The sequence below is a fragment of the Bos indicus x Bos taurus genome, chromosome 3 (genome assembly GCF_003369695.1).
Source record: "Bos indicus x Bos taurus breed Angus x Brahman F1 hybrid chromosome 3, Bos_hybrid_MaternalHap_v2.0, whole genome shotgun sequence".
NCBI classification, from domain to species: domain Eukaryota; kingdom Metazoa; phylum Chordata; class Mammalia; order Artiodactyla; family Bovidae; genus Bos; species Bos indicus x Bos taurus.
This window is the reverse complement of record NC_040078.1, coordinates 80,759,148-80,782,896: the sequence shown is the minus strand read 5'-3', so window position 1 is coordinate 80,782,896 and position 23,749 is coordinate 80,759,148. Positions and strand designations below refer to the sequence as shown.

The window sequence follows — 23,749 nt, the reverse complement described above, 5'->3', positions numbered from 1 at the left end:
GTCTTGATAGTTTTATAGTAAGTCCTGAAAACAGTAAGTGTAAGTGCTCCAACTCTATTCTTTTTCTATTTGTTTTGTCCATCCTGGGTCCTTTGTATGTGCATATAAATTTTAGAATCAGCTATCAATTTCTGTGAAAAATGTCTGCTGGGAATTTGGAATTGTGTTGAATCTGTATGCTGATTTGTGCAGAATTGACAACAATTTGCCATAAATATATCTCTCCGTTTATTTAGGCCTTCTTTTATCAACAATGTTTTGTAGTTTTCAGGGTGTAAATCTGACGCATATTTTTTCAGATTTATCCTTAGCGTTTCATATTCCTTGATACTATTTTTTATTGTAATTTTGAGGCAGACCTCACATAACATGAAATTGATCATTTTAAAGTCAATAGTTCAGTGACATTTGGTACATTCACAGTGTTTTGTAATCACAAACTCTGCTTAACTTTAGAAACGTTTTCATGACCTCAAAATAAAATCTGTACCCATTAAACAGTTACTGCCCTATTTTCCCTCTGCCTAGGTCCTGGCAACAGCCCATCTGCTTTCTGTCTTTTGTTTATTCTGGATGTTTCATATAAACAGAAGTCACTGTGTGTCTGGCTTCTTTCACTTAGCATGGTGTTTCTGAGTGCTGTAATATATGTATGAGTTCTTCATTCCTTTTGTGGCTGAATGATACTCCATTGTGTGCATATGTCACAGTTTGTTTATTCATTCATCCTTGATGGACAGTTTGAGTTGTTTTCACCTTTTGACTATTATGAAGAGTGTTGTCTATGAATGCTCATGTACAAGCATTTGAACATCTGTTTTTAGTTCTTTTGAGGTTATATACTTAGAGCCAGACGTGGTGGATCATGTGCTTACTCTCTGTTTAACTTGTTGAGTACCTGCAAGCTGTCTCCACAGTGGCTGTACCATTTTACACTTCCAAAGCAGTGTACGAGGGTTCCAATTTCTCCATATCTTCATAGACTCTTGTTACTTTCTGCTCTTATTATTTTAGCCATCCAAATAGGAATAAACTGGCAACTCATCATAGTTTTGATCTGAGTTTTCCTAGTGACTATGTTGAGCATCTTTTCTTGTGCTTATTGTCTGTTTTTATGTCATCTTTGGAGAAACGCTTAATCGAGTTCTTTGCCTGTTTTTAAACAGAATTGTATTTCTTTTTGTTGCTGCATTCTTTATACATTCTTGATACTATTTTAAATAGTTTTACTTTCTAAATTTTGGTTTCCTGTTGCTTGTTGCTAGCATATACAAGTACAGCTGATTTTGTATATTTATCTTGTATCATGCAGACTTGCTTTTTATCTCTAGTAGATTTTGCCCTTAGGATTTTCTGTATAGACTATCATGTCATCTACAAGAAGTTTTACTTCTTCCTTTACAGTATGTATACCTTTTATTTTTCTTGCTTTACTGCAGTAGATAGAAATCTCAGGAAAATTTCTGCATTGAACTTTTGAGAGTGGACATCCTTGCCTTCTTCCTGACCTTACAGAGAAAGCATTCATTCTTTTATTATTAAACATTATCTTAGCTATGTTTTTTAATTTACAGATTTTTTTTTCCAAGATGGGAACTTATTCCTATATTGCTGAGAAATTTTGTCATAATAATTTTTGGAATTTATCTACTGCTTTTCTCCATTTGTTGATATCAGCAGTGTGGCTTTTTTATTTTTGGTCTGTTATCATGATGAATTATGCACACTCAGTTGCTCAGTTTTGTCTGACTCTTTGCGACCCCATGGACAGGTCAAACCCTACCCAGGCTTAATTCCTGGATCGGGAAGATCTCCTGGAGAAGGAAATGGCAACCCACTCCAGTATTTTGCCTGGGAAATCCCATGGATAGAGTAGCCTGGTGGGCTACAGTTCATGGGGTTGAAGAGTTTGACATGATTGAACAACTAAAGAGCAACAGCATGCTATCAATTATTGAGGGGAGAAGAGGCTGAATGGGAGACCCAGCCAAGATCTAAGGGTAAAGGCAGCTAGATGTGAGACTATGAACATTTTCAGAACATTTTAATTCTAGTTGTTACTGTTTTAAATTGGGAAATACTATATTCACTAAAAGCTGTGAAAAAATTTTTAATGTTTTTTAACAAAATGCAGTGACTGGAAAATGAGGGGAGGAGGTATTGAAACCTCTTATAACTGTGGATTTGTCTCCTTTTCCTTTCAGTTTTAGAAATTGTTGCTTTATATATTTTGAAGCTTTGTTAGGTGCACAGACATGATTGTTGCATCCCCTTGATCTCTTTCTATTTATGAAATGACCATCATTATCCCTCTTTTCTAATAAACAGTATTTTCCTTCATTAGCAACTTATTCTGATGATCTTAATTTTCCCATCACCTATCAGGAAACTGGTTTATTCCAAAGAAAGTACTTTCTAATGGTCAGTTTTCCAAAGATGTAATGATCTGCCTCAATAAGGAACAAAAATTTGAAACAAAGTTTTTAAATCATAGAGTGAATTTGTAGTGATATTATATATAAATTTCAAATATGTTTCATCATTGGATTACATGCTTTTTGAAGTACTTTCTAAGCTTGACCTTCTGTAATTCTAATTAATTGTATATTATGACTACTTACATCTAATAATTAGATGAAATTGCTTCATATACTTTTTATCTCATGAGTCTTTTTTTCTGTATATTGTCTATTCTTAACATGTCTCTTCTGATACGTACTCTGGTCTTTGTACTCTTAGACAATCTTGATAAAAAGCATGCTTATCATTTATTTATCAACTATGTACAGTATTGTTTCTTTTTTGTTATGAAGTGTTGTTTAACTGTACCTATTAATATAATGTGTTCTCTCCTCAATTGGATTATAAGCTTTAACAACAGGATTGTATATTTTCCTTCCCTTCCCATCCTGACCCTCTGCCAAAATACTCAAAAAAACTGACAGAAACACTGAGCAGATAACATGGGTTTAATTAGTATTCTGTTTATTAAAAGATATCATTAGTTTTCTTGCACTAAGTGCTAAAGAGAAAGACTAGGTTTGGTGTTTTGCTGTTGAGACAGAAGGTATTGGAATTTTCAGTTCTAGGGTTGAATGACAAGGAAAGAAACCTGTCACTTTTTGTACAGTGGCAAGATTAGTATATCATTGAACGTCCAGTGAATATGTTGAGTGTGTTAAGTAATAGTCATCTACCCTTTTTGGAGTTTATTTTTAATTCCATATATGTATATCATAAAGATAAATTTTTGCTTTTATTTTCTTAAAGCAGTTCTTGGAACACCTCACAGCTTGCCACATCTGATGAATCCATCCATCTCCCCTGCATTTTTACCCTTGAATAAAGCACATCAGGTATACAAATAGCATTGAATTGAAACATAAAAAATTTGGAATGAATATTTTGTTTGTTCTTAACACTTAAAGTTCTCAAGGAATTAGAGTATTTTATTTTTAAATAAAGTTCTTAGTAATAAATGTACCTACATAAAAACAGAACTCAATGAGGTAATCAAAGCAGCATCGCTTATATATTTATTGAGTCCTATTTGTAGGACATTAAGAAGTAAAGAGGTATATTTTGTGGTTTATTTTTCTAGAAAGAAATCAGTAGCTCAAAGCAAGTCTGATATGGTTTTGACCCAAAAACTTACAGAAAGAAAAATAAATGAACAATAGCTCTATTCTTAAAACTTAATCAGTGTTATGCATGAGACAGGGTGCTCAGGGCTGGTGCACTGGGATGAGCCTGAAGGATGGGATGAGGAGGGAAGGGGGAGCAGGGTTCAGGATGGGGAACACATGTGCACCCATGGCTGATTCATATCAACGTATGGCAAAAACCACTACAATATTGTAAAGTAATTAGCCTCCAATTAAAATAAATAAATTAATTTTAAAAATCAGTGTTATAAAGATAATTTATATATGAGTGAAAAATATCTTTCTTACCTTTTTCAGATAAGTATTTTAAATATGTTTGTGTACATAAATATCCATAATATTGGAGATAAATATTACCTACTAATTTCAGGTGCTATTTAAGGCTATATCCATATAGAAGCATAATTACAAATCAAACCTAATATTAGTATGAAATAGATGGTTGTTGTAGTTTGAGTAAATGAATGTCTGTTCCTAAACCCAAGTTTTTTTAAATTTATTTTTTTAATTGAAGGATAATTGCTTTACAGAATTTTGTGGTTTTCTGTCATATGTTAACAGGAATCAGCCGTAGGTACACCCATGTCCCCTCCCTCCTGAACCTCCCTCCCTTCTGCCTCCCCATCCCACCCTCTAAGTTGTCACAGATCCCCTGTTTGAGTTCCCTGAGTCATACAGCAAATTCCCATTGGTTATCTATTTTACGAATGGTATTGTAAGTTTCCATGTTACTCTCTCCATACATCTTACCCTCTCCCTCCTCCCCTCCGCCCCGGGTCCATAGGTCTGTTCTCTATATCTGTTTCTCCATTGCTGCTCTCCAAATAAATTCATCAATACCATCTTTTTAGATTCCATATTTAGGCATCAGTATACAATATTTATATTTCTGTTTCTGACTTAGTTCACTCTGTATAATAGGCTCTAGGTTTGTCCACCTCATCAGAACTGACTCAAAGTTGTTCCTTTTTATGGCTGAGCAGTATCCCATTTATATTTTTATATATATATATATATATATATATATATATATATATATATGTAGCACAGTTTCTTTATGTATTCATTTGTCAGTGGACATCTAGGTTGCATCCATGTTGTAGTTATTATAAATAGTGCTGCAATCAACACTGGGATACATGTGTCTTTTTCAGTTTTGGTTTCCTCAGGGTATATGTCTAGGAGTGATCTGGATTGTTAAATCATATGGTGGCTAAACCCAACTTTTTAAGGGAAAGGCCTATTATGTATTTTTCATTCTTAGAATCTAACATAGGACCTTATGCATTACTCATTCATTTACTCAACGTGTACTAGACACTCTGTTAGCCATTCATGCTATAGCATTGTACAAAATATTCACAGTCCATGGGGTCGCATATAGAGAAAACAACCAGTTAATTACAGTAAGGTTTAAAGTGATATGGGAGAAGAGTCCAGAGTTTGACAATACTCATTTTACTTTAAAGACCAAATGTTTAAAATAAAGACTGAAAGAAGTCTTTCTTGGTGGCTCAGATGGTAAAGAATCCACCTGTAATGCAGAAGACCTAGGTTCAATCCCTGGGTCTGGAAGATCCCCTGTAGAAGGGCAAGGCAAACTACTCCAGTATTCTTGCCTGGAGAATCCCATGGACAGGGAAGCCTGGTGGACTACAGTCCGTGGGGTCGCAAAGAGTCAGACACGACTGAGCGACTGACACAAAGACCAAACTGCTTAATATGGCCTTGAGGGCCTGTCCAAACTGGCTTCCCCTGCCTCTCATACACCTTAGGTGTCCCTGTCCCAGCTATAGTGAACTGCTTTTGGTCCTTGAAGGACTTTCTTCTCTTCTCCTTAGGTCTTTGTTCCTGCTGTTCCTCCTGCTTGAAATCTTTCCCATCCCAACACCACCTCATTTCCCCAGACTTCACCTAGTTATTTCTCTGCAGCCTTCAGATCTCTGTGCATGAGTTAGTTACTCAGGGAAACCTTCCTTGAATTTATCAGTCTAAATCAAGTTCCACTACTCTTTGTTCTCATCACTCCTTGTATTTTTCCTTCATACACTCATTGCCATTATTAATTGTATATTTTTATAATTAATGTCTCCCTTCCTCAGGGGACTGTAAGATCCATGAGGGCAGATCATATTGTTTTCCTCTCTATGTATCACAGTGCCTGGCATATAGAAGTGCTCAATAAATTTTTGCTGAATGAATAAAATGAGCAAATAAATGATTGAAAGATACTGATATCAAAGCCAGAAGGGAGTGAGGAAAAGGGAGAAAGGATGAAAGAAAAGAAGGAAGAAATGTGGAATTAGTTTCATGACTGCATGGTCACATCTGGTATGTTACTGAAAGAATTAATTAGTGTTGCCTGTAATTGGAAAGTAGGATAAGAAGCTGTTGCTTGTGCTCAGATCAATGGGGGAATTCAACTTTAAAATGAATTGGCTTACACAACAATTACCTCTTCAAAATTAAGCTAACTTAATGTTTTGTCATTTTCACAGGGCTCACTTATGGGTAATACTTCTAATTTATTTCTTCAGAATCTTTCTCATGTACCACTGGCTCAGCAACAGCTAATGAAGTTTGAGAATATACATACTAATAATGTAAGTATGGAATTTTTTGTTTTGAAATGAGTTCACCCCTTTTCTGTAGTCATGCTGTTGGTCAGGTGGTTTATGAATTTTCACATGTACAGTTTTTTTATTAGGTTATATCTTGCTGCCACGAGCAAAATTCTTTTTTCTTTTGCAGAAACCGGGCTTACTTGGAGAACCCCCAGCTATGGTACTTCAGACTGCCGTAGGGATAGGGTCACCGCTTCCATTGAAAACAGAGCTGGGCCATCTTGGAGAAGTACATAAAAGTAAATGATGTGTATTTGCTGAGACGTCAGTAAACAGTCAGATTTGAGATTTAAAGATAGTGTACCTGTATTCTACTTGTATTTACAGGAAGGTCAGATTTGAGTTTTTTTAATCATTTAAAGTTTCAAGAGCCCTCTGGGCTTTTCTATTTTTAACATTAGAATACTATTGATAAGTTATGTATTGATGGAGTTGCTTCTATGCCAAGATAAGACTTTCTCTGTTGGATATGCGTTAATATTTGATGATGATTCATAGAAGCATGAGGCAAAGACATAAATGCATTGAGACTGACATGCTGCCCACTGGGCTGACAGCACATTGCAGAGTGATCCATTTAACTTTTGCCTGGATGAAGAAACTGTTAGCTTTTATTAAGAAATACCTGGTAATTATAAATTTAAAGTTTGATTATTAAGAAATATCTGGTAATTGTAAAGTTAAAGTTTCATTGTTTTTATAACTTTTAAAATGTGAACTCCAACATAGTAGCAGAAAAAAATGATGTACTATGTACTTCTAAAATATGACAAATTTAAACAGAACAATTATTTTTCTTTTTAGAATAACACCATGGTAGTATACCAAGACTTCTTACTTGAGTGTGATTTTGAAAGGCATTTTCAGTTGGAAGTTTCACTGAAATTTGTTCAAAGTAAGGATGCTGAGGGGGAAAAAAGAGAAAAGCCGTCACGAGTGATTTTTTTTTTAAGTCAGTTAAATATGGGTAGCGTGTTGAACCTCTTGTACATGAAGCCAAGTGAAATAGTTAAATGATCAATTCAGACTATTGAAATTGGGCAAAAGTTAAACCAGTATACAGACAGGTATAGAAATTTTTATGGTGTGATGAGTCCTAAAAATTAAATTTTGTATGCTTAAAAGCTTATGCAGATATTTGTTATTTATATTGGGTTAAATAACTAGCCAATTGCTTCAGCATTGTTGCTTTAAGAACACTGAAAATTAGAAGTGTCCAAGTAAATATATTGCTCAAAAATAGAACTAAGAATCTATCTACAAATAATAAGTACTAAAATTAAGAAATTTGTTTAGAGAATTTTTAAAGTCTAACTTTGATTTAATTACAATAGTTATCAAAACTAGTTCTTTTCGTTTAGCTTTGACCTATAGATTTTTTAAAAATGGAATGATTCAGAATTTTCCTATTAAAACTTCTATTCCTTTCAGAATTTCTTGTTAATCCCTATAAATAAAAATGTAAAACTTTCATGTATTAAACTTTCATTTGGTGCTTATCCATTCACAAGTATTGATGTTTTTTAAACCAGTGGTGTGCTGATGTTTAAAAACCAACTCTCTGAGTTAAAAAAGAAATCTTGATTTGTAGTGTTTGTAGACTTTTGTTTGTAAACAGTCCAACCAAGGCTGATTTCAGGTTACCCATGCAAAGATGTTGAACTTAGGAGCTGGGAGGAGACAGTGTATTTGACTCATGAGTTGGTACAAGTCAGCTGACTAAATATAATTATTGGATTAATGTAACTTTAATAATTTTTGACTGTCAGGGAATTTTTTTAAACTGAAGGCTTATTTAATTATTCCCTTCAAACATAGAAGCTGGCAAATTACAGTGGGCATTTTTTTTTTAAAGGCACTGATATAACTTAAATGCAAAAATGTACATGCTGTCAACTTCTAAAGTGTGCAATTAAAACTTGGAATGAAAGAGTATAGTATCCTTGAGATTATACTGAAAGTTGCTGAAATAGGAAAAGTGTGATTACTATTAGAGGTTTTTGTTTTTCCATACAAGATGCTGCTAATTTACAACCTTTAACCTCACATTTTGAATTTAACTGTTTTCTAATAGATTAAAAAATAGGTTTCTGCACATTTTGCGCACAACTTGACAAAATCAAAAGGACTATTGTGAATAAGCCTCATCTAACCAAAATTTTTTGCATTTATGATTCACAGCAGCACCTAATTTGATTCCAACTCAAACAACTATAACAACTGGCATGGGCATGTTACCGTTCCTTCCAAATCAGCACATTGCTGGACAAGCTGGACCAGGGCATGGGAGCACTCAGGAGAAACAGCCAGCATTGGTGGGAATGGCAGAAGGAAATTTCTCAGGGTCACAGACTTATCTGCAGAGCTTTCCAAACCTTACTGCTGGTGGCTTGCTCACAGGACATCAAAAGCCACAACAAAGTCAGCCAAAAGGCCTGGAGATAAGTTCAGGGGTAAGAAAACTCTGTGTGTGTGTGTGTGTGTGTGTGTGTGTGTGTGTGTGTGTGTGTAAAAGAGAGAGTGTGTGCATGCATGCATACACATATATATAAATGCACACATGTATCTACATGAAGTATATATATGTATACTACATGTGTGTGTATACTACCAAGCAATATGTATATATTCCTTTTTATTTGTATCTTAAATGATTCTAATTCTAGAGTATTTAATTTTTTGGTTATTTTACAGGTGTTATAATTTATAAAGCATCAAGTAATCTGAACTATTTTTGTATTTCAAAAGAAGTTGATAATATACTTAAAGTATATATTACAAACTGCATAATTCCTATGTCAATGACATGCTGACTGTTTTCATAGTGTGCATTTGCTTCTCAAAAGAAGAAAATATTGGACCCTTAAAAAAAGCTATTATTATAATATCTTTTGATAAGTTATGCCAAATGATGTTTGGGATTCTGCTTAATTACTTGCCAGTTTGTAAATAAAATATATGTATAAAATGGTTTTTAAATCTATCATTATAAAATGTTTAAATATGAATTCTTTATTCCTGTAAATGTTTACTTTTCTAAAAGTCTTGGGATGTGCATAATTTTCAAATATACTGTAATATAGGTTCAAAATTTTGTAGTTTAGGAAAGCATAGGAGTACCATTAATACTTATCCAATTATATAATATTCTTTATTATATAATTAGTAAATGATAATGCTATTCTTTAAAATACAATATTATTTCTAAAATATATATATTTTTGTAGCTAATTAAGTATTATTTTAATATTTAAAAGTAGAATAAATTCTAGTTTATCTGAAAGATTTCAAAGCTAGTTATTAATCTCTGGTGTGTTCAAAAGAACCTAATCTTGGTTTTAATTCTGGAGGATTTTACTCGAATTTATTGGTTCATAAACCACTGACATTTGTAAATATTATAATTGGTAGGTAGAATAAAGTACATTTAATTTAATTTTTTATTTGTATCTTAAAATACCATTTTGAGCAAACTTCAGGAGATGGTGAAAGACAGGGAAGCCTGGCATTCTGCAGTCCATGGGGTCACAAAGAGTCTGACATGACAACAACAAAAAATATTGTTTGATTTAGAAGTGACACGTGAGGGAAAAAATTCTTGTAATTGGCTGTATTCAAATCTCAAAATGATACTATTGACTTTGTAAGAGGTTTTGTTGTCATCTAGTCATGACAGGAGGTATGGGTAAAATACCTATAATTGTTCATTGAGAAAACTAAGGTGGTTCTTCATAGAATGAAGAATTTTAAATGTTTATTTGAAGGATTAATTGCTTAAGTTATTAAGGGAAGTTAACTAAAACTCATATATAAATACTCTGTTTCTTTTTGCACAGACTTCTTAATGCATGGAAGGCACCAGGACAACAGTACCTAACCTTCCTGGTACCAGGGACTGGTTTCATGGAACACAGTTTTTTCATGGATGGGGGAGTGGGGGTGGGTTTGAGATGATCCAAGTGCATTACATTTATTGTGCACTGCATTTCTATTATTACATCAGCTCCACCACAATGCATCAGGCATTAGATCCCAAAGGCTGGGGACCTGTGCACTAGGGTCTTTAGAAAAACTGGACTTGAGATATTCACATAATGGACAAGTGAAAGTGTGTCTGGTAGAAGACAGCTGAAGTAGGGCAGAGCTAGAAAACAAGTCCCGCGATGAAGAATTGAGGGAAATAGATATATGGAACTTGGCAAGGGTTGACCAGCTGTCATTTTAATTGATGTTTAAAAATAAAAAATTCACAAACTAGTCTAGTCACATAGTATTTTATGTTTCTTTAGTGGGCAGAATTAGTCTAATAAGTATGACAAACAATAAAGCTGATTTAGGCTTAATATAACACAAACAATTGAAGTTTTAAAACAAAGAAAAAGTTCACACTTTCACAAAGATATGAATGTCGTATCACTGAAGGCAATTATGCAGACCCTGGTGAACACCTGTACATATTGTTGTAGAAGTGATTCTTCTCTCCTGAAAATAGGGACTTGCTTGGACCAGGTAATTTCAAAATATGTTTTCTAATTATGTAGCAAGATTTTGGACTTTGTTAAACAGTTGGTTAAATTTGGATGCGGAGTTTTAGACCTGCATCTTTTACATTATGTTGATTAGTGATTCTTGATTCTTTCTGTCAGAATCACCACTATAGGTGTCAAGGGTTGGACTCTATCTTCCTCAGCCCTGAGAATTTGATTCAGAGAGATATGGGTGAGATCTGAATTTTAAGTGTACAACTCAGTGGCGTTAAGTACATTCACATTGTTTTACAACTATTGCTACTATCCATCTCCAGAACTTTCTCATCATGCCATACTGCAGCTCTGTACCCATTCACCAACTCTCCCATTTTCCCTTCTACCCAGCCCCCAATAAGCACTGTTTACTTTCTGTCTCAGTATTTGACTGTTCTAAGTACCCAATGTAAGTGGAATGATACAAGACTTAATGACGACATTACTCTTCAGTGGTCATCCATGTTGTAGCATGAATTGTATTGGAATTTCCTTATTTTAAAGGTTGACTAGTATTCCGTTGTATTTATATACTACATTTTGTTTATCCATTCATTTATTGATGGACATTTGGATTGTTTCCATCTTTCAGTTCAGTTCAGTTTCTCAGTCGTGTCTGACTCTCTGCGACCCCATGGACTGAAGCACACCAGGCCTGTCTGTCCATCACCAACTCCCGGAGTCTACTCAAACTCATCTCCATTGAGTTGGTGATGCCATCCAACCATCTCATCCTCTGTTGCTCCTTTTCCTCTCACCTTCAATCTTTCCCAGCATCAGGGTCTTTTCAAATGAGTCAGATCTTCACATCAGGTGGCCACAGTATTGGAGTTTCAGCTTCAATATCAGTAGGCTCTTGTGAATAATGCTGCTATGAACATTAGTATATAAATATCTGTTTGAGTCTGTTTTCAGTTCTTTGGGGTATTTACCCAGAAGTGGAATTAGGGGAATCACATGGAATATCAGTTTAGTTCATTCGTTCAGTTGTGTCTGATCCTTGGTGACCCCATGGACTGCAGCACGCCAAGTTTCCCTGTCCATCACCAACTCCTGGGGCTTGGTCAAACTCATGTCCAAGTCAGTTATCCTCTGTCATCCCCTTCTCCTCCTGCCTTCAATCTTTCCCAGCATCAAGATCTTTTCTAATTTTTTGAGGAACTGCCATTCTATTTTCCATAGCAGTTGTACCATTTTATGTTTCACCCTCAAAGCATGAGGGTTTTGGTTTCTCTACATCCTCACCAACATCGTCTCTCATTGTGGTTTTGAATTTGCATTTCTCCAGTGATTAGTGATGTTAAAAGCCTCTTCATATGCATATTGGTCACCTGTATATCTTCTTTACAAAAATGTCTATTCAGATTCTTTGCTATGTTTTAATTAGGTTATTTTTTTCTGTGCTATTGAGTTCCTGTATATGGTTTGCAAATATGTTCTCCTGTTAACCTTTTAGTCTTGTTGTTTCCTTTGCTGTAGAGAAACTCTTTAGTTTTTTGTTCAGTCACTAAGTCGTGTCTGACTCTGCAACCCCATGGACTGTAGTATGCCGGTTTAGCTTTTTAGCTCTTGCTTAGTTCTGCTTTTGTTGTCTATACTTTGGTACCGTAAAATGATATTAAAAAATGATTACTAAGACCAATGTCAAGTAGCTTTTCCTCTATAATTTCTTGTAGTTTTATGCATTCAGGTCTTATTTTTAAGTCTTTAATCCAGTTTGAGTACATTTTTGTGTATTGTGTAAGATCAGGATCCAGAGTCATTTTTTTTCCATATTGACATGCAGTTTCCCCAACACCATTTATTAAAGAGAGTATCCTTTACCCATGTGTGTTCTTGGTGCCCATTTCAAATGCTAGTTGACCACATATATGTGGCTTTATTTCTGGGCTCTATTTTTTTCATAATTCAGTATGTCTGTTTTTATGTATGTACCATACTGTTTGATGACTATAGTTTTGTAATATAGTTTGGAAACAGGAAGCATGATCCTGCCAGCTTTGAATTTTTCCTCAAGATTGTGTTGGCAAATCAGGACCTTTTGAAGTTCCACATAAATTTTAGGATTGTTTGTTCTATTTCTGTGAAAAGTGTCATCGAAATCCTGACAGGGATTGCTTTGAATTTGTAGATCACTTTGGGCAGTGTGGGCATTTTAACAATATTAATTCTTCCAATCTGTAAATCCAAGATATCTTTCCAGTTATTTGTGTAACTTTCAATTTCTTTCATCAAAGTCATATAGTTTGCAGTATAGATCTTTCACCTCCTTGGCTAAATTTATTCCAAAGTATTTTACTCTTTTTGGTGGTATTATAACTAGCATTGTTTTCATAATTTCTTTTTGAATAGTTCATTGTTAGTATATAGAAATGTGATGGATGCCAACAGAGATGGTTTAATTCCTTCCTTTTTGATTTAGATGCCTTTTATTTCCTTGTTCTTGCAAAATTATTCTGGCAGACTTCTAATACTGTGGTGACTAAAAGTAGTAAAAGTGGGCATACTTGTCATGTTCCTGATCTTAGAGGAAAAGCTATCATGTTAACTGTGGAGTTGTCCTTTATATATAGCTTTTATTATGTTGAGGTATATAGATTTCTCTATGCTGGAAAAGGTCAGTTTTCATTCCAATCCCAAAGAAAGGCAATGTCAAAGAATGCTCAAACTACCACACAGTTGCATTCATCTCACACGCTAGTAAGGTAATGCTCAAAATTCTCCAAGCCAGGCTTCAGCAATACGTGAACCATGAAATTCCAGATGTTCAAGCTGGTTTTAGAAAAGGCAGAGGAACCAGAGATCAAATTGCCAACATCCGCTGGATCATGGGAAAAGCAAAAGAGTTCCAGAAAAACATCTATTTCTGCTTTATTGACTATGCCAAATCCTTTGACTGTGTGGATCACAATAAACTGTAGAAAATTCTGAAAGAGACGGGAATACCAGACCACTTGACCTGCCTCTTGAGAAACCTATATGGAGGTCAGGAAGCAACAGTTAGAACAGGACATGGAACAACAGACTGGTTCCAAATAGGAAAAGGAGTACGCCAAGGCTGTATATTGTCACCCTGCTTATTTAACTTATATGCAGAGTACATCATGAGAAATGCTGGGCTGGAAGCAGCACAAGCTGGAATCAAGATTGCCAGGAGAAATATCAATAATCTCAGATATGCAGATGACACCACGTTATGGCAGAAAGTGAAGAGGAACTCAAAAGCCTCTTGATGAAAGTGAAAGAGGAGAGTGAAAAAGTTGGCTTAAGGCACAACATTCAGAAAACCAAGATCATGGCATCTGGTCCCATCACTTCATGGGAAATAGATGGGGAAACAGTGGAAACAGTGTCAGACTTTATTTTTTGGGGCTCCAAAATCACTGCAGATGGTGACTGCAGCCATGAAATTAAAAGACGCTTACTCCTTGGAAGGAAAGTGATGACCAACCTAGATAGCATATTAAAAAGCAGAGACATTACTTTGCCAGCAAAGATCCATCTAGTCAAGGCTATGGTTTTTCCAGTGGTCGTGTATGGATGTGAGAGTTGAACTGTGAAGAAAGCTGAGCACCAAAGAATTGATGCTTTCGAACTGTGGTGTTGGAGAAGACTCTTGAGAGTCCCTTGGACTGCAAGGAGATCCAACCAGTCCATTCTAAAGGAGATCAGTCCTGGGTGTTCATTGGAAGGACTGATGCTGAAGCTGAAACTCCAATACTTTGGCCACGTCATGCGAAGAGTTGACTCATTGGAAAAGACCCTGATGCTGGGAGGGATTGGGGGCAGGAGAAGGGGATGACAGAGGATGAGATGGCTGGATGGCATCACCGACTTGATGGACATGAGTTTGGGTAAACTCCAGGCGTTGGTGATGGACAGGGAGGCTTGGCGTGCTGCAATTCATGGGGTCGCAAAGAGCCAGATGAGACTGAGTGACTGAACTGAACTGATGCTCAATTTGTTCAAAGTTTTGATCATGAAATGATGTGAATTTTGTCCAGTATATTTTTTATATCTATTAAGACAGTCATATGGTTTTATCCTTTATTATGTTTATGTGGTGTATCACATTTATTGATTAGCCTGTGTTGAACCATTATTGTGTCCCAGGGATAAATCCCACTTGATCATGGTGTACAACCCTTTTAATGTGTTGTTTAATTCAGGTTGCTAGTATTTCATTCAGGACTGCTAGTACTGTGTTGAGGATTTTTGTATATGTGTTCATCAGGGATATTGGCCTGTGTTTTTCTTTTCTTGTAATGTTTTTGTATAGCTTTGGTTTGAGAGCAATGCTGGCCTCATAAAATAGATTAGGAGCTATTCCTTCCTCTTCAGTTTTGGGAAGAGTTTCATAAGGATTGATGTTAATTCTTCTTTAAATCTTTGGTACAATTCACGAGTGAAACCACTTGGTCCTTGGCTTTTCCTTGTTGTCAGGTATTTGATTACTCCTTACTCATTATTGGTCTGTTCATATTTTCTGTTTCTTCTTGATTCAGTCTTGGTACCTTGTATTTTTCTGGAAATTTATCCATTTTTCCCCTTAGGTTGGCATGTATTTGTTGATAATAATTGCTTATGATCCTTTGTATTTCTGTGGTATCTGTAGTTTTAATGTCTCCTCTTCCATTTGTAACTGCAGTTGACCCTTGACAAAGCTGTTAGGAGTAGTGACAGCCAAGCACTCAAAAATCCATGTAACTGAAACAGTTTGGATAGAATCAGGACTCATTTTTTTTTTTAATTAAAAATATTTTTAATTTCTTTTACAAAAATTTTTGGTTGTGCTGGGTCTTTGTTGTGGTGCACGGGCTCTTCGTTGCTGTAATGGGCTTTCTCTAGTTGTATGAGCAGGGGCTGCTCCCTGGTTGCAGTATGCAAGCTTCTCATTGTGGAAGCTACTCTTGTGGCTGAGCACGGGCTCTAGGGCATGTAAGCTGAGCAGTTACAGCATGCAAGCTCAGTAGTTGTGGGAGTGAGCTTAGTTGTCCCACAGCATGTGGGATCTAAGTTCCTGGACCAGGGATTGAACCCGTGTCCCCTGCATTGGCAGACAGATTGTTGACCACTGGACCACCAGGGAGGTCCCTCAGGGACCCTTTTTGATTACACATGTTGTGATCTCTAATTGAACACAAACTTCCTCATGCTTAGTTACTTCAAAGATCTGTAAAATGAAAATATAGGTATTATGTTTGCTTTTAAGAAATCCATGTGTGAACCTGCACAATTCAAACTCTTGTTGTTCAGGAGTCAATGATATTTACTTGAGTCCTCTCTTTCTCTTGGTTAGTGTAGCCAAATGTGTCTATTTTGTATATCTTTTCAAAATATCTGCACTTAATTTCATTGATCTGTCTTTATAGTGCTATTTCATTTATTTCTGTTCTGATCTTTATTATTTCCTTTTTCTGCTAATTTTGGGCTTAGTTTGTTCTTTTACTAGTAACTTGAGGTGTAAATTTAGATTGTTTCTCTGAGATCTTTCTTTTTTCTTCATGTAGACATTTATTGCCATAAACTTATCTTTAAAGCTGCTTTTTCTGCGTTGCATAAGTTTTGATTTGTGGTGTTTCCATTTTCATTTGTCTCAAGATGCTTTTTGATGTCTCCTTTGATTTCTTCTTTGGCTTATTGGTTGTTCAAGAGTATGTTATTAAATTTGTACATATCTCTGAATTGGTTGTCAGAACAACCCTTGATATGATTTCAGTACTCTTAAATTTGTTAAGATTTGTTTTGTGGCCCAACATATGATCTTTTTTTTTTTGGCTTCTGTTTTTTCATCTCTAAGAAATGGTTGACAAATCTAGTATTATGAAGCTTTTTACCTAAGTTTTTCTTTTAAGATTTTTAGTTTTAGCTCTTACTGTTAGGTCTTTGATCCATTTTGAGTTAATTTTTATATATGGTGTTTGGTGAAGATCCACTTCATTCTTTTACGTGGATATGTAGTTTACCCATTTTTGTTGAAAAGACTGCCTCACTGTATAGTTCTGACACTCATGGAAAATCATTTTATCATATATACAGTAATTTATTTCTGAGCTTGCTATCCGAATCCTTTGGTTTATATGTCTGTCTTTATGCTAGTATCATACTATTGCAATTACTACAGCTGTGTTATAAGTTCAAAATTTAAAAAATATGAGCCTTCCATTCTCATTCATCTTTTTCAATATTATTTTTACTGTTTGGAGTCCTTTGATATTTCATGTCAGTTTTAGGATTGAATTTTCTATTTCTGCCCACAAAAGTTAGAATTTTGATAGGGGTTGGTTATATTGAATTTGTAGATCCCTTTGGTTTGTATTGAAATTTTAACAATATTAAATCTAATACATGAAAATAGGATGTTCTTTTATTTATGTCTTTAGTTTCTTTCAGCAATATTTTGTAATTTTAAAAAATATTTATTAATATTTATTTATTTGGCTGCACTGGGTCTTAGTTGGAACTTGTGGGATCTAGAAATAAGGTGTGGGATTTGTTTCTTCTTGTGAGCATGAATTCTCTCCTGATTCAAATAAGAAGGTTGTACAAGATGACCTTTAGTTCTCTTTCAGTTCTAAAGTTCTATGGTTCTAGAATGGTTTTTTAAAAAACTAATTGGAAAAATAGTAGCAGGTGAAATGGATCATTTTAATCAGTATCCATAAATATTTCATAAATTTATAGCTTTAAACATTGTTTCACAAATTTTTGTTACACTAAACCACATTTATTGAAGAATAAGTATTTCTCTACACTTTCTGCATTTTAATTTTCTTTTTTTTTTTTTTTGCCAAGCGCGCACTGGTTTATTGCCCAAACCTCGCATGCATTTTAATTTTCTTTTACCTCTCATTAAGCACTCACTCTCTTTTTTTGATAAATAGGCTGCCTCTAAGAATCAGACTTCACTCTTGGGAGAGCCACCAAAAGAAATTCGGCTCAGTAAAAATCCATACTTGAACTTGGCAAGTGTGTTGCCCAGTGTGTGCTTATCATGTAAGTGAGAAGCTCACTATTAGTATTTTGGAGTTGTACTGAATACTTTTCATAATGAATTTTACTTTAATTTTTAACTTAATGAAAGCAAATAATGCCTATTGACCAGCTAAAGTCTAAGTTATGACCTTAGTCCTTAAATTGAAAGAATAATTAAAGCTTTTAAAGTACATTCTATTTTATTTAAGGAAAACATCTTTCGTAATATTTTCTTAAACATAAGTTTATTGAATTGCTTGATTCATAATTGAATTGCATAATTGATTCCATTATAAATTATGATTACATTGTGATTCCATTATGAGTTATAATGGAATCATGATTGAAAATAATTGGATAAAGGAATTATTTGGCAGTGCTATAATTCTTTATAACACATATAGAATCATATTTCTAAAATATGAAGTTCAATCTTCTGCATTATCTAATATATTGAGTGTATTTGCCAAATACTCGGCAATACTAATAATCGGCAGAAGTGGAATTCTCATTTGCATTTTTAAAGGACCTCCTAATGCCTTCAATTAGTAAATTAAAACTATTAATTCAAATATAGTTTTAAGGAAAAAATCACAAATGTGTTGTTTTCTAGGCACTAAGATATTCACTGCAGCATTGGTTTTCAATAATGAAAAACTGGAAAGTGCCTTAATGGTCATCAATAGGGGAATGATTAAATAGTTTGTCATAAAGTGAAATATATAGTTGAGGAAGCACTACATATACTAATATTAAATGATCTCTAAAGCAAATTGTTGAATACAAGAAACAAATGTGTTCATAGATTGATTCCATTTGTTTATTTAAAGCTATGTATTCTTTTATGCATGTACTTGAATGTGTAAATGCATAAAGTTAAATCTGAGAAAATACTAAGCTGTTACTTCTGGGAAAAAGAATAAAATTGGATGAAAAGAGATGAAAGATGAATTTTGTTTTTAATATACATTCTTTGTATTTTATGAAGTATCCTCTTGAACCTAACCATTAATTTATAATTTTTTAAAGCCAGAAAGAATTTAATGTGCTTCTGGTATGAAAGAAAGAAAGTGTTAGTCACTCAGTCATGTCTGAGTCTTTGTGACCCCATAGACTGTAGCCTGCCAGGCTCCTCTGTCCATGGGATTTCCCAGGCAAGAATACTGGAGTGAGTTGACATTCCCTTCCCCAGGGTATCTTCTCAACCCAGGTATTGAACTCTAGTCTCCTGCATGGCGGGCAGATTCTTTATCATCTGAGCCACCAAGGAAGTAGGCTTCTGGTATGCCTACTCTATTTTTATCTGGTCTAAAATTTGATGGTTTCAACTGTTGCATTAATAAGAATGGTTAATTTACATTTTGAATGCCTCACTTTAGAGATCAGATGTATACTTTTTAAATGTTTCCATCAAGATTATTACTCATAGAGCAGGTTTCCATTTTTAGTTGTTTTAAACAAACTAGATAATATCATATACTGTATATATATATATTTTCCCCTAGGAATAATAAAGGGCTTCCCAGGTGGCACTAGTGGTAAAGAACCTGCCTGCCAATTTGACCCTGGGTCGGGAAGATTCCGTGGAGGAGGAAACAGCAACCCACTCCAGTGTTCTTGCCTGGAGAATCCCATAGACAGAGGAGCCTGGTGGAATGCAGTCCTTAGGGCACACAGAGTCAGACACAACTGAAGCAACTTAGCACACACACAAGAATAATAAATGTAGATCTTTACTGGCAAACTAAAATTTGTGTTCTACTTGAGAATATGCTGAATTAATGGGTTTTGTACTCTGTAATTATTAATAAAACAAGCTAACTAAAATTTATATATTGATTTTGCCTTAAGCCCCTGCAAGTAAAACCACTGTGCAGAAGACTGGAATTGCAAGCAACATTCTGGATACAATCTCTCAGGGAAATGAATCACAACACACATTGGAGAAGTGCATTGCTTATTCTCAGCCTTTTGGTGATTATGCACAGGTACCTCATTCTCAGGTTTTGATGATATATAGAACAATTGCTTCAACTATATACTGAATTCACTGTATATGAAACTGTGATTCTTGTAACGTCAAAAGGCAGTAAAGTTGCACTGATTTATGCAGTATTTCTTGCCCACTGTATGTAGCTGTAGGACATGTTCAGAAGATTGCTAAGTATGATTTTGCCCTAGACATTTGTTCACATTGTTTACACTAGTGGACAGCGAACTGCAGGGCCAATCCAGCCCACAATCACAACCTGTTGTTTTAAAATAAAGTTTTATTGGGATACATCCACATCCATTTGTTTGCATGTTCTCTATGATACTGTTGTGCTACAATGTCAGAGTTGAGTAGTTACAGCAGAGACTATGTGGCCCACGAGATTAGATATTTACTATCTGGCTCTTTACAGAACAATTCTGCTGACCTCTGGTTTACACCGGTGTAGACCTGACTAAGAAACCTAAGGAAATACCTCTGTTCTTATTCACTGCTTATGGATGTGGATACATGATCATAACTAGCACTATTATGACTATTAAATGACTATGACTAGCACTATTTTGACTATTAAAACAGTCAAAAACATTAAAATATTACATTCAAAAGACACACCGTGTCATTACTTAAATATGTTCATTTTTATTTTCGGGCTTTTCTCCTTCAGCTAATTCTTAGTGGTTTAACACTCAGAATGTATAATCATGTATACTATATGACCTTATGTAATAACAAGAGTCTTAAAAACTAACAATTCTGATTCTTTCTTATTTCTCACAGCAGTTACCTCCTCAGCTCTCTCCTGTCTATGGGAGCAATACTTACACTTTGCTTTCTTTAGAACAACTGTGTTGGTCTCTAATAAACTTAGAAAAGAAAACCTATACAAATTCACTTAGAAGAGTTGATGTCTGATTATGTTTTTGTGATAGGATACTAGAAACACAGGTCAAATGAATTCTGTAGAAATAGTGAAGCTGGATATAATAAAGTCTCCTATATGCTTGTGGAAAAGATGGAGAAATATGAATCGGAAGATGATGCAATTAGATGGCAACATACCTATATTTAAGGAACAATAATGAATTGATGCAGTCTGGAATGCATCCTCTTCTGTGCTTCATAAGGCTTCATCTTTGTTCCCTTATTTGTTAACGTTTTAAGTAATGCTTAGGTAAGGATATTAATTGTATGCTGATTATATTTACAAGTGACAAAGGCAAGAAATCATCAGAGGTGTGTAAAATCATCTATGCATAATTTATAGTTTTGAAAATTATAAATAACCTAAAATCCCAATAGTCTGCAGACTGAAGAAAAAAATTGTCATATTTATATCAGGAACTATAATGCATATATTAAAAATTATGTAAAACTATATATAAATGCATGATAAATTTTCATAATTTATTAATCTTTAAAAATTATAAAATATAGTCCTATACAATTCTAACTTTTTGGTTTTTTTATAAGGAACAAAATTTACTTTCACAAACAAGAACCACAATAAGTTTTTTAAAATTTAGTTAAATGTGTGATTTAATTTTTGAAAGTTATTTTTCATATTTACCTTTTCATTTATTTCAGTTTTGAAACCTGTGTTGCTTTTCTAAATAGCAGGTTTGCTTGTTAGATTATTGTGTTTTATTGCACACTTATATCCGTAGAAAGAAAGACCTTTCCCATTTACTCACGGAGAAATTCTGTGATAAAGATGCCTCTGTGTTGCCAGCCTTCCTCCTCCCTGTGCTCTTGCTTAACCAGAGAAACTGTGGAGATGTGGATCCTGCCTGGACTCAGTGTCTCTTTGGACAGTCCCTGCTGTCTCATGCTTGTTCATAAAGTGAGATTTGTTCTCTCTCCTTGTGTTCTTTCATCCTTATAACTTAAACTTAATTAAATGTTACTAAGTGAATAGCTAGTAAAAAATGGTCATTTTTTAAAATTTATTTTTCAATTGGAGGAAAATTGCTTTACAATACTGTGTTGGTTTCTGCCATATAACAACACGAATCGGCCACAATTATACATATATCCCCTCCTTCTAGAGCCTCCCTCCACTCGCCTATCTCACCCCTCTAGGTCTTTACAGAGCATCACGCTGGGCTCCCTGTGTTACCTAGCAGCTTCTCACCAGCCATCTGCTTTACACATGATAGTGTTTATATGTCAATGCTGCTTTCTGCATAAATCCTGCTGTCTCCTTCCACAACTGTATCCACATGTCCACTCTTTACATCTGTGTCTCCATTCCTTCCCTGCAGATAGATTCATTAGTACCATTTTTCTAGATTCCATATATATGCATTAGTATATGATATTTGTTTTTCTCTTTATGACTTCACTCTGTATAACAGGCTCTAGGTTAATCCATCTCAATAGAACTGGCTCAAATGCATTCTTTTTTATGGCTGAGTAATAGTCCATTGTGTATATGTACCACATATACACAATCTTTATCCATTCATCTGTCAAGGGACATCTAGGTTGCTTCCATGTCCTGGCTGTTGTAAATAGAGCTGCATTGAACATTGGAGTACTTGTGTCTTTTAGAATTGAGGCTTTTTCAGGATATATGCCCAGTAGTGGGATTGCCGGGCCATAAGGTAGATTTATTCCTACTTTTTTAGGTATTCTCCATACTGTTTTTCATAATGGCTGTGTCGGTTTGCATTCCTACCAACAGCATAGGAGGATTCCCTTTTCTCCACATCCTCTCCAGCATTTATTGTTTGTAGATTTTTTGGTGATGGCCATTCTGACTGGTGTCAAGTGGTACCTCATTTTAGTTTTGATTTGCATTTCTTGGTAATAAAAGATTGTCATGTTTTAGGAATTCCCTGTGTTTTCACTGTTTGAATGGAGGAAAAGGTCCAAGGGAAAGGAACCAAGATTTGTTTTTAACATTTACTATATGCTTTGTAATATAAACATTTGATCTTCTTAACGACCTTGTGATTTTTAAATGACCACTTTCATAATATAAGTGGGAAAGCATAAAAGGGTATATCATCTTTCAAGTTTATGCAGCTAGTAAAGGATTTCTCTGGTTCCAAAACCCTCATTATTTTCATTATACTATGGAAAATCTTATTCAGGCATGGAAGTAGTGTCATGTAGAAACTGATTGTTTGCTTTATACTGGCAGCTGTGCATAAGGAGTAGGAGAGATGGCTATGTTGAGATATATGTTGCTATAATAATTTTTATTTCCAATGAAGCTATCACATTTAAAGAGATGACTATGTCAAGATATGTATGGCTATAATAATCTTTATTTGCAATAAAACTATCACATTTAAATATTATAATTGGAATTCCAGTATTGGTGAAATTACTGGTATTGGATTATCCTTCTTGCAGATATTAAAGTTGTATCAAATATGAAACAAAAATATTTGAAGGCTCTGAAGAATAACCAAAAGCAGGCAGAGACTGAAGAAGAGCTGTTCCTTGAAAGAGGAAAACTGTATTGGATGAAATTTATGTTTCTGTGACTTTTTGCCTAGTACCACCCCACCTTATTGCCAGTCTATACAGAAAGATACAGCCTTACCAGCTTATGGAGTCAGAGAACAGAGTTCAGAACTGTTAGCAAGGCTGGAAAGTGAGGGGGAAATCACAGAAAAATCTCTATGTAAATTCAGTCCAAATACACTTGAGTGACTCTTGAACTTTGTGTGGGGGAGACTCCAGGGGACCTTGGCAGCAAACAACAGATGGAAGGCTAAAGAGCTGTGAAGAGATGTAACTCCTTTCCAGAACAGAGGAGGTGATTTGAAGTTTGAGTTCATAAAAGTTGACTCTTTATCAACACAGATGTAAAGAACAGACTTTTGGACTCTGTGGGAGAAGGCAAGGGTGGGATAATCTGAGAGAATAGCATTAAAAGATGTATGTCACCATATGTGAAATAGATCGCCAGTCCAGGTTTGATGCATGAGACAGGGTGCTCAGGGCTGGTGCACT

General features: G+C 34.9%; 1 protein-coding gene across 2 annotated transcripts in view; it reads left to right on the top strand.

Annotated features, from left to right (window-relative positions):
- RAVER2 (ribonucleoprotein, PTB binding 2) overlaps nucleotides 1-23,749 on the top strand; it is a 137,132-nt gene that overhangs the window by 68,788 nt on the left and 44,595 nt on the right. The window contains exons 6-11 of one of the 2 annotated variants that reach the window (XM_027537019.1): nucleotides 3,271-3,356; nucleotides 6,203-6,268; nucleotides 6,417-6,528; nucleotides 8,474-8,742; nucleotides 17,697-17,808; nucleotides 19,639-19,775. In XM_027537019.1, the coding sequence (XP_027392820.1) occupies nucleotides 3,271-3,356; nucleotides 6,203-6,268; nucleotides 6,417-6,528; nucleotides 8,474-8,742; nucleotides 17,697-17,808; nucleotides 19,639-19,775 (782 nt within the window). Of the gene's footprint in view, nucleotides 1-3,270; nucleotides 3,357-6,163; nucleotides 6,269-6,416; nucleotides 6,529-8,473; nucleotides 8,743-17,696; nucleotides 17,809-19,638; nucleotides 19,776-23,749 lie in introns of both variants that reach the window. The other variant, XM_027537018.1, reaches the window with a different exon arrangement.